A 16,701-nucleotide genomic window follows, 5' to 3' on the forward strand; every position below is an offset into this window, starting at 1 on the left:
ACAAATTGAGGACATTAATTACTATTTGTTGTTTAAATGCTTTCTAGCAACATTGACACATTTTCTCTAGCTGACACAGAGTGTACTGTTATTTTAATTACCTAATAATTTTTCACTTTTGCCATTTGTAGATGTTTCCATAATGCACTTAAATTCCATAGAGCAATGATTGTTTTATAATTTCTCTACCATTTATCATATTGGTAACTCATATTGTCTTTAACCATATATATGTATTGCTATTGTATTATATTAATGCAACATTATTTGTGATTATTCTAATACTATTTTATTTTCATATTGTTAATCTAAATTAAATAACACTCTGTATTGCCCATTTACCATGTGTTTTAAAAATATTTTTAAATGAATGTTAGTTTCCTTTTTCATTTTTACTGTTACTATGATTACTATTTTAAAGAACACAAACTTCTCTTTATTTTTGGAAATGATCTGATCATATAACTGTACTTAAAAAAAGGAACAAAATATTTATGAAGTACAATAGGGAATTTTTCCCCCACCCAGTCCATAAGATAACTTTTCAACATATCCATCTTAAAAAAATAAAGTTGTTAACTATTCCAAAGTTAATATTCACTTTCTTCCAGTTCTCACAGTTATATATGTTCGTAAAGTATTAAATACTTTTGTAGATGTTTGTGTTCTATCTATTTGAAGCTCTTTGGGGGTGAAGAAGATCAGATCTGGAAATTAGTGGTAATAGAGTGAAATCTTTCATTTCCAGTGGTTTTTATATTCTTCATTGGTGTCTTTTAGTCACTGCTTTTAGTCAATGCCAATTTTTATTCATCACTGCCCACCCCAGGAGCAAATGAGTAAAGGAGATTATGCATTTGGTCATAAATATTAACGTAGAGTTCTAAAATGACACTTTGTCTGCCTATAATTTGTCTACATGCAAGTTTGTTTTACATAAAATGGCGTTTTTACAAATTTGAAATGTGAATATATTTTATTTTTTTTCCCAGTGAGTACACAATACACAATTCTTTGACAATACTATTAATCAATGTTACGCCAATTTCTTTTCTGATCTAACAACATCAAATGAAACACATTAAGATTTTGGATGCTGCTTGGTGACGTAAACAAACTACAGTTAAAAAAGAATCCATCTATAAAACAAAGTATAAAAAGTCTACCCACGGCCACAAAATCCCTTATCTTGCAACACTTTAAAGTCACAATAAATGCTTTTGAAAATGATGAGATAAGATAACTTAGTAAATTGAATGTCATTTAAAATGTACGGTGTTTCATTTGAAGCACACATAATAGAGAAGCAAAATAAAAGTAACTTCACCTCTAAGGTAATGTGGAAAAACATGTTGCATTACACCAAACCTTGCCATGTAATTCTATAAATACAATTTACAGAAGCAGATGAACAACTCAGTGAATGTCATGGTTCTGCGTATTTTTAATACTGACACACAATCACTTTCCAGTGGAGGAGACAGATCAGCCTGGAGTTCATTGGCACTGTCATCATTACGTTGTCGATGGACAATCACACAAATTAGTTCAATAGAAATTTGGAGGTGTTCTAGCAAGCTCATGCAAACTTTCAACTCAAACCCATTGAAAATATATGTAAATACCCAGAGCATTAAACCATGACGTAGACAACCATTTAATCGGTTTTGTTACCGAAAGCAAGTAAACTTGCAGTGTTTTTTCTTCCTTTGGTTGTATGATACCTTAAATGTTGATCTTGAGTTTCCTACGTTCTCCCTTGAACTGGATTCAAACGCTGTGAAGAAATCTACTGCTTTCATGTCCCTGTAAGTATGACACGGAAAGGTGCGGACAAGGGGCAGCTGCGCTCTGCCTGCGGGCCCTGAGCTGGAGGGAGCTGGGCAGGGGCCTGGCCGCTGTGCATGCGGTGCCTGAGCGGCGCTGTGCGGGACACTGCTCGGCAGCGAGCCCCAAGCAGGCCGGCGCGGTCTGTCCCTCCCGCAGCTCCTCCTGGCAGCCTGCCGGGCCTGCCGCCTCTAGGCCTGGAGGCAAGCGCTCCGTGAGCTTCTACAGCCCCACCACTGGCTACGGGGTGAAAAATCACGGCCCTTCCTCACCCGTGTTTGTATTTTTAATGGTATTTTAGAAGCTTTTTACCCACGGCAAGCTGAAGAAGACTGGATTTTTTCATTGTGTTCCTGAGTTCGTGTGGACAGCCACAGCTTTTAGCGTGCCCTGTATCCATTTGGAGACGGTATTTTGTGTGCAATATTTGACCAGCTAATTTATTTAAAACCGGCTTTAACAGGGAATGTGGGCTATTCTCAAATAACATTCTAAGAAAGAAACCATAAGGTCTCCACTGCAAAAATCTAACCATAAGTCGGCTTTATGCACTGGGGACAATTAAGATGTTAGGGTGCATGGCCGATGTGATCCCAGGAGCCACCAGCATACACATGCTCTGTTTCTGGAGCCCTGGTTTCTTAGTCACATACACCTTCCAGTTACCAGGGGCCAAAGGCGATGTGTAATATGTGCAATGAACTAAGGTTTTTGACTAAATTGGCTTATAGAGGAGTATAAAGAGGGAATACAAATGAACAGAACTTTGCTTTTAAATAGAAAGAGGTGAAGTAAGGAAATGCATAAATAAAAATTTAAATTCCTCACACCCTACAGCCTTCCCCAGCCTCTTTGTCCCAGAGACGTCAAACTGCACCGACGCTCAGACGCTTCTGGGAGAAAGCAGAAGTGCTCCCTGCGTGCGTCTCAGAATTTCCTCCTCAGTGAAGAAATGAAGGACACGCCACCAAGAGGAAGGGGGGGCCCGTGAAGAACACTGTCCCTGTGCTCGCCTGTGCTGATGCAGTCTCAGGCAACAGAAAAGATGAAGATTTTGCCATTACTGTAGCAATATGACACACAACTGGTGACTGAGCCAAAAAGGCAGGAAGAATGATTTGTCATTCAAATGAGTCCTGTATTTTAGAACTGACCATCATTACACTGGATATGCTTTAAAGTATAAACTACCGAACACGTCACAGGAAAACATGAGAAATTATAACTAGAGGGAGAATTTATAACTGTGTAGGCAGCACATGGGAACATGTCACAAGTGGACATCTCAGGGAAGTTCTACTTGACTGGCTGTACATGTACAGTAGCTGACATATATGTCAAAGTCATATTCATTTGGACCGTACATGACTGACGTTCAGGAACTTCTTGCTCTCCAAGCCATGAAAACAAATGAGCCAGGACACTGTTATTAATGTCCATTGACGAGGTTTGGTTTTATTTAAAAAGTGTATAAACATGCATCTTCTCCTTTTCAATTTACTTATTCAAAATGGGTCAGACATATTTTAGTAGGTAGCCAATTGCTGAGCTCGTACCATGAAATATTTACTCCGATAAATCTACTTACTGTGAACTGAACATACTCTGAGCACTGCTTTTTAAGCACTTACAATTTGGATATGCATCTGGTGGCATAAGCTTCACTTCTTCGTCAAATGAAAACACAAAGTTGCGTATAGACTGCATTGTTTTAAAAAGTCACGAGTTGAAGTGATGCAGCTCTATCCTCTGGTGTGTACTGTACATGTCTTAGAGAGACGAAACAAGATATTGCAATAGAATTTTCGTATTTCGAAGCAGCCCGAGTATGTCCTGATAATAAATTGCCTCTTTAACTATTTGCTGGATATTCTAGAGTTCATCTGCTTTGTTTCCTTGGGGGACATCGTATTATATTCTGACTTAATGAGTTGGAGAGGTTAATTATGGTCATTCAGAAAATGTTTTGTTAAAAAACCTGTAATATAAATACAGCTCTTGTGAAACACCTTAATTTCCTTCGCCTGTTGTAATTCTCAGCTGGGTCAATTACAACGGCAGGTAAAGCTGATTCTAAATATAACTTTAATTTTCTTATTATTTCTTAAAGCAAGTTTAGTACATCTTTGCTACCTGTATATTTTAATGCCTATTCAGTCTTAAGACTTAAACTTCCTTCTTTTGACCCACACTTTTGTCAACAGTAAAAGCCACCTTTCTGCTGTTTTAAAAATTTTTTATTGACTCGGTCCCTGATGTTCAAAGAAGACTCCGCCAACCCCACTGTCCTTAGCATCTTCCTATTTCTATACCCCAACCGAAAACCATCTAACGTGAAAAGGTCACAACCAGCATTCTCCAACCTGGCTTACAGTACAGAAACTCCCTTCACATTCAGTCTTTTTCTTCATGTCACGAGGAGTAGAGATTTGTGCTTATCACCAAATAAAATTGCAGTGCAAAATTTAAACATAAAAGTTACACAATTAAAAGTTAATATATGGCACCACAGCCTATTAATTCACATATAGTACAACAGACCAATAAGAACAGACAATAATAATATGAACAGAGCTAAAAAGAGTGAGCTTGCATAGCAATGCACGAAAGAAATTATATACAGAGGAAAATTCTTTTCTTCCCGGAGGGCGAGCTTTGTTTCCTTTCTTTTTTGTATACTCCTGACAAGAAAGAGTTAAGGTGGGTGGTGTACTTAAGAGAACACAAGTAAAATATCTGTGGGATATGTGTGGCTGTGTGTCTTTACATTGCATTTACAGTTCTTTTAATAGTACATAAATAAAGAAATTGTTCATTGCACTGTTTAGTGTCATCACTTCCATGAGTTCAGACCTGATGGTCCTTCAGAGCAGCTTTGCATGTCTCCTCTCAGTTACTCTGAAAAGAGGAAAACAAAACAGAAGTAAGTTTGCATTTAAATGAAGAAATCTTTTATCCTGACAAGCATACGGAAACTCAAGGTGAGCAGATAATAAATGAAAATAATATCATCAAATAGATTCTGCGAGTTTGTGAATTTAAGAAATTTTACTTAAATGAGATGAGAAAGGAGGGAAAAAAACAAAACATTGTAGAATTTGGAGATTTAAAATCCAAGCAGAGCTACTTTTGCACTTTTGTGAGTCTATAATTGTTTCAAAATAAAAGTTAAAGAAAAATCCAAGAATCATAAATCAAATGAAAAATTATAAACATAGCTTAACAATAATCAGATTAGTAATAGATAACAAACTCAATCAATAAAGAATTTACGGTTTTGAAAGTACTTTTATTTTTTACTATCTCATGTCATGCCCCAGTCTGCCATGTGAGCATAATAGTAATGCAAGTTTTCAGGTAAGAAAAATGAATAAGAAAGTAGTTAGTGTCCTTTCTCTTCTCACATAACCAGTAAGCAGTTGAAGAGATTGGAACCCAGGGCTGTTCCTTAGCAGGGTTTTTAAACTGTATTCAAAGAAGCAGTTGAAAATATTCAGCAACTACAATTCTGACATTGGATAGCAAAATTGGTAACTTTCCTCATGAAATTAACAGAGTTCAGTGCTTTTTACTGTGATATACAGAAACAGCCTATACTTCTCTATTACCTAATATTTATATTTAGAAAACAGATTAGTTATAATAAGTACCAATGTGAGTTCCTTATTTAAAAAGAAAAATTTATTTCTAAGTTATGTTGTAATAATCAAAATATTACAAATTATCTAAAGTCAAAGATCAACTTTTCAAATTAAAAAAAAAAAGGACTTCCTAAGGAAGTTCTTTAAAACTACCAAAGAGCTGATATGTTTCCCTTAGAGTGCTCAGCTACAGAGGCAGAGAAAAGTACAAAGTGGACTATATTTAATCAACTTATAAGTATTAAGATTAATTGCCTAAATTAAGGCAAGTTTGTATACTATAAATCAAATTTGAAATAGAGGACAAGTTTATTTAATTGACTGCTGTAAATAGCAGTGGTCTAAGTTATGGCCAAACCTGCTCAAAATAATAATCGATTCGCATAGTAGAGCAAGTTTTCTACTATTGTGAAATTTGTTTATGTGGCAATGTTATCGATGGGGCTCAGGACATGTTACCCCAAAATACAGCACCTTGGTATATTGAATATCTTAAGCTGAAGGGGTCTGAGGATACAGCAGAAGCAGGAAGGTCACCCTGACCTCTCCCGTTCGCCCTTCTTCCCTCAAACAGGTTGTAAAACTGCCATGTGACAACTGCCCCCACAGGGCCAGGAGGAAGGAGGACATTCTTATCACAAGAGTTGGGGCTGGGAAATCTGTATAAACAAACCTTGTTCAACTAACCCCACTGTCTGAGTTACTTCATCAATTACTACCCCAGGCTCAAATCCTTCTGTCTGATCAATCCTTTACATCCTTATATCTTGGTCTAAAAGGCAGAAACGTTCCCTCCTCTTGTCACTTCTTTGGGACTTCATCCTCTTGGGAAGGTTTGCATGTATATGTAAGAAATTAACAAAATGTGTATGCTTTTTTTTTTTTCCTGTCAATCTTTGCCAGTTTAAATTTCAGATCTTGCGAGGGACACTAAGAGGGTTGAGGAAAACATTTTCCTCCCCTACATTATTACTCCAATATTCTTTCTAGATCACCGTAGTCTTTTAAATCTCCTAAAGCACTTACATAATTCACCTGTAAACTGTCCTTGACTACTTGAGCCCATATATCCTATGTCAAGAAGATCGCTGGCATTGCGCTGGTGGCCACCCCTCAACGCCTCGGCTTTCCTAGGCCCAGTGGATCCTTTAGAAGAAGCTGTTCCTGATGAGCTGTGACCTCCTGGAGATGGGAAGTTGGGCTTGCTGTAGGGCACCAAGGTCTCCTCTGGAAAAAAAAAAGAAACATAAGAGGCTAAGTTAAATAGCAGCATGTTGGCAAACAAACTTAACTTTAGATATTTAGCTCAAGATGAGCTCTTTTACCATTTTCCTTTTCAGGAAAATTAAAAATATGAGATTTAATAAAGCCCAAAAATTAAAAAGAATTTCCATGTGCAAGCAACATTTCCTACAATAGGAACTAAATCAGAATTAAATTAAAAGATATACTGGAATGAATGCGTGTACAATGTTATATATCATTTGCAAAATTTAAAGATATCATAAAAGAGACCTGCATACAATGAACCATATTGTTTAACTAAAGCATTTCTGAGAATAATTTCTGGAGTTTAGTGGAGGCTCCAATTTAATATTTCTATTAAGACTGACAGAACATGGTTTTGATTTTAAATTATAGCAACATTTTTCTCAATTTATGTAAAGAACTATATATTAACTATTAAAATAAGCTTCTTAAGCTTCTGTTGTTTCTTGAGATAGAAATACATTATTCGAAAGCCAGTATTCTACCTTAACAGAAAAAGAGAAACTCATACCATTTAATAAATAATGCGTCTATTATCTTTATGCATCATCTCTCTACAAATAACCCATGAAGTGCACACTAAATACTTAATGTTTTGAAATACTTTTTCTTCCTTCCTTCCTTTTTCCCTCCCTCCCTCTCTCCCCTCTCCCTTTCTCTTCTCCCTTCCTTCTTTCTTCCCTTTTTTCCCCTCCCCAACCCCTTTTGTTTTTCTCTTTCTTTCTAGGCATCGACCATCATTACTGTGGTGAGATGACTAAAACAAAAAATGCTGACTGAACTTAGTATTTCTTTCCTAAGATCATCTTCAATGGCAGGGATCACATGATTCTGCTCTCACAGTCTTAATGATGAACCTTCTTAAAAGTTTCACTAAACCTAGATGTTAATATTGTCATTTTTTGGCCGCTGTATAAATTATATTTTTTCTAAAACTTTGAGCACCAAGTTGTGACAAAATATAATTACTGAAAGTGCATGGGTAGAAGACGACATATCTAATATCGATTCAGTTCAAAGGAATAAATGAGTGCATCAGGAAACTCTTTCAAACGTCGTTTTGTGTGTGGGAGCATGTGTGTGTGTTTTAATACTCAAGGAATCTTGACATAAGAAGAAATATTCCAGAAAGTGTATTTCTGTAACAGTCTCAACACCCACTCCCCCAAGAAATCCAACCATGAACCATGAAATTCATTTTGTGACATTTCCAGGAAACTTGATTTATAAACAAGAACATTCCCCCATTGAATTGTTAACAATTAACTACATTTACTCAGTTGGAGAAAGTGTAGGCCCGGGTTAACCTTTCTAACAGGAGGATTCTGAGATTGGGCATTTATTTGCAACTTTATTCATTATTTCATTTAATTCAGCAATTTGACCGAAGTGAGTTCTCTTTTCAAGATGACTAGTTACTTCAGTCAAAATTAACAAATTGGTTGATGGTAGAATTTAAATTGACACTGAAGTTGAAATTTTGTGGTATTAAAAGTACTCAATATAAACAAACATTAAAAGGCAAAAAAAAATCAAATTGTCTCCTGAGCACTAGAGGTGGAGATCCTACTCAGAGGTTAACTTGAGGAGCAATCCCCACTGGGTCAGCCTTAAGGGATGTGCTGGTGAGCTCTGCTGCGGAATTCCAACTTCAATTAGTGACTCAAGGCAAATGCATTTCAGAAGCCCTTAAACAACTGCCGTTTCTAAAATACCTAGTACAAAAAAAAAATGGTAAAAGTCCACACTTTGTTGGGACTGTGCAGAACACACCTGGTCCAACACCTTGTTTGTGTAGGGCTTTCCGTATGTCTTCTTGGCGTTCTGTGGAGTTAATCCATTCCTGGGTTTGTCGCTGCCACTCTAGGGACGTTCTAGCTGGACAATCCAATGAGCTCTTTGTGTCTTCTAAGTTGGATGCTTGTTGTCTCTCCAGAGAGCTTCCTTTTCTCTCTGTTGAGTTTTCCACGTTACCAGCATGCTGGCTCGGGCCTATTTGCTGCCTTAAACCCTGACCTGGAGGGGGATCTGGTGGTGGTGGAAGATCTAAAAATTTTGAATAATGTTTAGAATGGACTATAACTTAATGAAAAATACAAGTTTAAGTTCAAGATGAAGAAAAAAACAAAACAAAACTCTGCCTTGCTAAAAGTATCACCCATGCAAAATATATTTTTTTGGGGAGGGGGAAAGGCCAGTTGTTTATATCCAAATGCATATTATTGATCTCTTTGCTATATTTTGATCACATTGTCTTTGAAATAAAACCAACTGATTTTATTCAACTTTTATATGTGGAAAATGTTTTCAATTGCACATTGAGGCTAATATTTAAGGTGTAAAAGGGCAGTTTATGGTTTCTCCATATTTAATTCATTGTCCATCCCCACTACCCAAAATAGAAATACCACCACACAAAATGACTAGAAATTCTAGCAGCTGTGTTAATAAAAGGCTCTGGGAAGAATAAAAGCTATCCTGCCAATCTCCATAGGAAATTTTGCCCTGGGGAAATTAAGAACTATATGCCGTATCATATGCAACATATGACTGACTCTTTTTACCCATGTATCCAGCACATTTAACAACAAAGGGTTAAGCTAACATTTATGAAATGCAATTAGCATTCTGCCTGACAACCAATCCTAGCTGTTCGTTTCATGAGCTAGCTAATGAGTTACAACTAATATGTTATAGTCTTCCAATGTGTTAACTTTAATAGGTAATAACCAATGTTCAGAGCACGGATAGAATATGCTTCATGGTGCTAGAGTAGACAATGTATCATGAAATTTTGAAATGTAGTGGCATAGATAATTTTTCCGAAAAGATCTAAATATCAGATATAAAAAAAAACAAAGTTCAAAGACTCAGCTAATTTTTTATTTTACTTTTATTAACTCCTCAGATTTTCATTAACTATATTTTTAATGTCTTCAATTGTGATATCATAGAACTTTCTTTTATATTTCTTTATGTACTATACTAAATCTCTTATACTATTCATACTATTATACTAGTTCTGAAATTACTTTGTTGAAGCACTTGAAATTTTCTAAACATTTTAAACATTCTTTGCATTATTTTCTTCTATTTCTTTCCGGCATACCATTAAAATATCTTTGTTCATCCTTAGACTATCAGTAATTATATTATTTGTTCATAAAGACCAAATATCATATACAATATGCATATTTATTCTATTATAAAGGATACTGTAGATAATATAGTGAATTGATTCCCATACCATTTTTGTAATTGTGCTCTTGTTTCTAATAATAATGTTTGTAAAATTAAAAGGGAAAAGCATAATTTTTTTGGTAGCAAAGGTAGCTTACTTAAGGAAAGCTAAGGTGCTCCTTTTAAAGGCTTAAGAAACGTTATACTCTCTTTATGAGCAAAGTGACACTGTGCTCAGCTGAACCAACAACGATGGGCTCCTCAGCATCTGTTCAGGAAGCAGCCACGTTGGGGCAGCGCTTTTATTTCTCATGTACATCCTCTTGTTAGAAGATGAATTACTAATTATTGAAGGGGACAGGGTTTCTGTCTGGGAGAATCAAGTTGCATTTGGAACCTTTCTTCCAAAAGGAAGAGCTAATCTAATACTGAGATATCTGTTTGTTGAATGATCCACTGAGGAGTTTGGTGTTTCCTTTGTATGCAAAGCTGACTTCCTTCAGTACAGATTATTATAAATGCAAATCAATTATTTCATCTGAGTTATTGGATTTAAGACTGCCAGTAGGAGAGAAATTATTGTAATATCTTCCAAAATAACATATTTTGTCATTGATTTTTTTTCTCCATCTGAGCAGTTTCATTTTTTAAATGGCCAAAATAGAATCTGCTTATGTTAGCTAAAATTCTGATTACTATTTAATCAACTTGAAATTATACAGCTACATAATTAATATACTTGGAGTTTGTATATCCTAGAAAGAAAGAACATTGCATACACATTGAAATAAACAAATTGGAAAAAAAGATGGAATTGAGAATGGCTGTGGAAAAAAATAAAGGTATGTAATCAAATATATTTACTGAAATTAAATTTATTATTCATTTCTATGTTGATTCATTTTAACTAAATCAATTCGCTAAAGAGTCTCTTACTGGCTGTAAGAGATTTGCTGTTGCCTGGCACACAGCAGTCCAATGATATATGTGCCATTATTATCCCCCTCTCTCTTTTTTTTTTTTTTTTTAGGTTAGGAAAACAAAGACATGAAAAAATTACATATCTCCAGCCTGGATCTCTCCTGCCATAAACTCTCAACTCATATAACTAAATCTACACTGAAGAGTTGGACTTAAATGGTTAGAAAGCCTCTCAAATTTCACATATCCAACCTGAGCTCTAGATCTCCCTCTATAATATGTGTTCCCTCTGCAGTGTTCCTCATCTCAGTTAGTAGCAATTCCATCTTGTAAGTTTGCCAAAACTCTGGTGTAGTCTTTGACTTTCCTGCTTTACAGTCTATTTAATTTTATTCACAAACCCTGTGAGCTCTACCTTCACACTATACCCAATTCAACCTTTCTCATTGCTTCTACCGACTCTAGCTTGGCGTGAACCGCTAGCATCTATTCCTTATGTAACTCCTACACCCTCCCATGTGGTGTCTGCGCTTCCACATTCAGTCTATCTCCATAAAACAACCAGAGTGACCTTTTTATAGAAACAAAAGATCATGTCACTCCTCCTGCCTTAATATGCACACATACATGCACAGGCATGCCTGTCATCTTCTTGGTAAGATCATTTCTGAGCACTGTACTTAAAATATGTCTCTGCCACCTTTGTATTTCTCGATTTCCAGCTTATATTTTTTCTCCATGACACTTGCTACCATTTTACTTTTTTAAAAGAAATTTTTTCTATGTATCTTCTCCCATCAGAATGTAAGCTCCAGGAGGGCAAGGGATTTTTTCTGTTTCATTCCCACTGCCTATAATTTTGTGTGAGCTTAATAAATATTTGAATGAACAGTTTAATAAATAAAGAAATGTGCTCAATGATCAAAGCTAGTCTGTGAAAGAGCCCCTTAACCTGAATGGGATATTCAGAATGGGGGGAGGGGGAGGGCTGAAAAGAGATGATTGAGGAAGAAAGGTTGACAAACAGAGAAGTACCTTCCTTACCTATTTTTTGTTTGGCATTGGTTGATGTATTGGCTTTAAAGGGTATTTTTGGGCTTATGCAAATGGAATAGATTTAATCTGAGCAATGCCTACTAAGGAGACACTTTATTCAAGGGAGAAGATCACTCCTTAATGTGTGGGGGCCTGTTTGCATAGGCTTTGGAACAGAGATTGACATTTCCCACCATTCCAAATTCCTCTTACTAAACACAAAGATGACTTCACCACTCCAGTAGTTAGTTTGATGGCCATGTGACAAAGTTCTTCCCACAGAAATAAGAAAACTGATATGTTCTACTTGCTGGCTTGGCCATGGAACTCCCCATGTTCTGTCTCCTCTTTACTCAGAAACCATAAAGGTCCCCCATCTTGGAAATAATGGTATCCCAACACCAAAGGAACACACATCCTTACTTACTACTTAGAGGAGAGCCACGTGGCCTTTACAAAAGCACTGTGTCTGTGAGAAACAAACTTTTCCTGTGCTGAGCCACTGAGGGGCAGAAGTTGTTTGGTAGAGCAGCTGGCAAAAATGACTGTTGGATATACTTATAAAACACGACTGTAAATAATGCAAACATTTCAGTGTGAAATGTCTATGCACTAAGTTCTACTAAACAGCAACCTTTCCAAAAAGAACACTTGGGTTTTATCTGCAAATATTATAAAAACATTACTGATACATGGATTTGTAGTACATACATGTTATTATATATACACTTGCTGTAAAATACTAATATCCTTAAGGATAATCTGTGAGGTACCATACAAAATAAACATCCTTGTATCATAACTAAAAGGTCTTTGGGTCAAACACTTGGGAAGACATGCAAGCCAACATTTCCTTTGCAGTATCACTGCTCTCAAAAGTATTCACTATGAACACAAAATCCATAATCCCTTTTTGGAATGCTGGCAAATTTGAAAAGTTAGGAAGCTATTTGTTTCTTAGGAAGCTAAACAATGTGTTCACCACGCTTTAACTAGAAGATAGTTGGCTTTAACCAGACATTCTTAAAAAAGCTTGCAAGAAAAGTGTTCTAGGAAGAAAGAAGAGAGCTCTCTATTTTCTTGATTTATATATTATGTCCTTCCACATATTCTGGATATGATCTTCAAAGAATTTGAAAAAGCCACAGGAAAACATATACTTGGATTTTTTTTCTCTTTCCATAACATTCATAGCAGCAAAATGACACATTCTGAGATTTATCACTGGCATATCAGTGAGAGTCACCCTTCTTATTCAGAGGGAGTAAGATCAACACTACAGACTGCTTTGAGCACTCAACTAATCTTCAGAGCATCTGAGGCAGAAAGGCAGCGGTGAGCATTTTTCCTGACCACAGGGTGTCCATTTATAGAGAATCAAAATCTCAATTGTACGCTTACCTCAGATCCATAGAAACATTTCCCAATGAAATCAAAGTAAGGGGGATAGATAAGTAAACCTGAAAGCTCTTCGAACATGTTTGGCTTTAAAATCCTAACATTATAAGATGACAATAGAAAGCAGAAAAATGATTGCCAGACACCCCTTCCCCCACCCAAACTAATAAAGAACAAATACTTCTTTTCCAACTAAGCCTCACCCTGCCCTATAGTGAATGCTGACGACTTGTCATAGCTTCTCAAAGCCTAGAGCAGGTTAGATTCACCCGTGGAGCTTAAAAAATGCCCATGACTGCTTTTCACCCCAGAACACAATTTACTATTGGCATTTAGTAAAACTATCTCAAGATGAAGTTTGTGTGCTTTTAGGGAGTAGTGTTGAGAAGAAAGAAATTTACCTTTGGGTCCAATGTTATACTAAGAGTAATAAATCTTACAAATTCCTTAGAATAACACTTAAAAATAAATATTTTTATTCCTATTTTTAAATATACAAGCATTAGGTTGAATATATGGGAAATAATTCCTGCTTTGCAGAGCTCATGAATTACTCATTATAGAACAAGGACATTTTCCATTGTGTTTCTTGAAACTAGAAGTGGTTAAGCAAATACTCAAAGATGTATGCTATACATAAATAAGAGGGCTGAAATAGATCATCAAACTATGGTCCTCTGGAAAAATTCAGCCACTGCCTGTTTTGTTACTAAAGTCTATTGGAAATCAGTCATATCCGTCCAGTAATTTTTTTCTTTGTCTGCACTGGCACATCGATGGCAGTGTTGAGTAGCTGTAACAGAAAACTATATGGTTTGCTAAAACCAAAAATATTTATTAACTGGACTTTTCAGAAAAAAAGTTTGGTGATCCATCAACTAGATGATCTATAGCATGCTTTTAGCCCTGGAATTCACAAAACTAAAAAACTCCTAAAACTCCTATAATCACAGTATTTTTCAGAAGTAAAATAACACCGAAAATAGTTTAATATAGAAAATCTTTCAACAACATGGCAAGTTCACATGCTACTGATGTTTATTTTCCTAAGCTTAGAAGGGAATATTCACTATAAAGCATTAATGGATGATGCCAGAATGGCAGAACAATCAACGTTGAAAAGCAGTATGGCATCTAGTTCTTTGGGCTTGGTAATATAGAAATAATTCCAGACTGTTGAAAAGAGGGCATTTTATTTAAACAAGACATATTGCCAGGTTTTCTGCCTGGTTATATAATGGGAATGCCTAACCTACCACAGCTACTTCAACCTAAATCAATGGCACAGAGCAGAGCTCTCCAGTGAGGAGACCAGAAAGACGGAGTGAAACCTACCATCTGTCAGCCCTTCCCTTCGGTGAGGCAACGCTGGCTGCTGGTCCATTCGCCCTCCCTTGTGTTTTTTAGTCGGCCTAGGCCTCTGACTTTGACTCAGGGCTGCACTGGTGCTACTGTCAGTAGAAAATGGGCTGGTTGGTCGAGGTCTTTGAGAGGAGGTAAAGGCTTTGCCTAAAAAAACAAAAATAAAGGGAATGGGGTATAGAGAATGTTATTTTAAGATGCTGATTCTGTCTGTCTTGTATTTCTGCTCTCTCTAACATGAAAACCTGCTTAGAGATGCCATTTGAAGACGCCAAATACTGGTGCATCTCCACAGAAAAATGTATGCCCTGATGCGTTTGTCTTGTGCAATTTTTAATAACCAACATACTACCCACTGAAAAAATTAAAACAAATGAGTATAAAACAAATCCACCAATCAAAAACTCAGTATTATGGGACTACATTTTATTTAACCTTGATAATCTTAGTAATATTTTCACAGATATCTGCAAATTCATGCAGCTTTTACTTCTTAAAATTAAAGAAGCTACTTCTGAAATAAATTAAGTACTGTCTTATTTGTTTAATCAAAGTTCACCCTTGGAGTCCCCAAAACTCTCCTTGAGTACAGAAAAATGTACTGTAGTAATTACATTTGAAATTTTACATGAAAGGTCTGCTCAGACACATATATTAATTTGACCCCACAGCCCATACACACACAGGATGAATGTACCTCTTTTAGCAGAAACTCAATATCATTAGTGTATAGTACAGGACAGATAGCAGGTTAAAACCACCTTGTATATCCAAAGTGCAATAGGTGTTTTCTGTGAATAATATTGTATCTGAGCAGACTCCAAATTCTCACTGAAAAATGAAATGTGCTATGTCTTTTTCTTGTGGCTTTGTGTACATGTGTAGGGAAATCTATTCTGGGAATAGGTTTGTGAATAAATTTTCAACATCTTTTAATTTTAATATCATGTTTGTTATGGTAGGAGAGGGTTGGTTTATGTGCATATATTCTCTTGTGCGTGTTTTCATTTCATACGAGATTATTGTATGAAATGTAGTTACATTTTCTTAAGTCAGTGTGACATAATATTGCTTAATGCTTTATTAGCTATTAGCTTACATGCAAGAAATGCACTTATGCCTTCTAATTTATTAGTTTCCTTGCACTTTCTCACTGCTCTGCTTATAGCTATGCCACAAAAACACTCAGGCAACATAAAGATTCTGACTTAATGCCTTATAAAGCAAGAAAATTCAAATAACAGTTATATTACAACATATTTTAGTCCAGATGCTATATAAAACATAAACCTCTGCAATGCTTGGAAAATCTTTTTCTTTTATTTGAAGATACCTAATGTGCACTCAAAGGAAATACTGATTATATATTGCAAAGACAATTTCCAAGACTCATTTTTATAACCTTAGAGTTTAGTGCAGGGTCAAAATCATTTTTACTTTATTATTTGGGTACTATTAACATTTCAAAAATGGATTTAGAATTTCATTAGTTTTTTTGTAAGGTAGCTAAGTTTAATTCATATATTAGAGCCTTATTATATATGCATTTAAGAAGTATAAGTCGTCATATAATAACATGCATCATGCCAAAGTTATTTTGTTTCAGTAAAACAAATGATGGTAAGTTACTGATCTGTTATTAGAGTGAACCCCACATTTATTTGGGGGAATGATCAGATGTATGAAAAGTTACATAATTGGTCTTTTATATTATAACTGATTATTCTCAGAAGCCAAAATTAGACTATGTTAAATACCAACACACATGTAGTCATCATTTTTTTTTCAACTTGCAAATGCAGTGGGTGTATCTTTTATTAGCATCTTTTAAAACAAACGATAAGTTATTGGATTAGAATTTTAACAGCCAAATAACCAATAATACCATCAGCCATTTGAATTGCTAGACTGATAGCCTTGGGCCCATTCACCCCATGCTGAGAAAGCCTTCCCAGAAAATGCATTTACAGAAAGAAATGGGGCAAAGGAAAGTAATGAAGATAAAAGCTGAATAATTTTAATCACTGGGTACATTATTGATTCTGTGAGAATTTTGCAAAGTGTGAGT

General features: G+C 35.7%; 1 protein-coding gene across 12 annotated transcripts in view; it reads right to left on the bottom strand.

Moving 5' to 3' along the window:
- Positions 1–960: 960 nt before the first annotated feature.
- Positions 961–16,701, bottom strand: part of ROBO2 (roundabout guidance receptor 2) — a 556,155-nt gene continuing 540,414 nt past the window's right edge. For 7 of the 12 annotated variants that reach the window (XM_081138229.1, XM_081138226.1, XM_081138224.1 and 4 more), the window contains 4 exons: positions 14,607–14,780; positions 8,511–8,783; positions 6,495–6,695; positions 961–4,725 (listed from right to left, as the gene is read on the bottom strand). In XM_081138229.1, the coding sequence (XP_080994355.1) occupies positions 4,724–4,725; positions 6,495–6,695; positions 8,511–8,783; positions 14,607–14,780 (650 nt within the window). In that variant the 3' untranslated portion in view covers positions 961–4,723. The remainder of the gene's footprint in view (positions 4,726–6,494; positions 6,696–8,510; positions 8,784–14,606; positions 14,781–16,701) is intronic. The other 5 variants (XM_081138222.1, XM_081138230.1, XM_081138221.1 and 2 more) reach the window with 2 other exon arrangements.

Source organism: Miniopterus schreibersii (genome assembly GCF_964146895.1).
Source record: "Miniopterus schreibersii genome assembly, chromosome: 5".
Taxonomy (NCBI): Eukaryota; Metazoa; Chordata; class Mammalia; order Chiroptera; family Miniopteridae; genus Miniopterus; species Miniopterus schreibersii.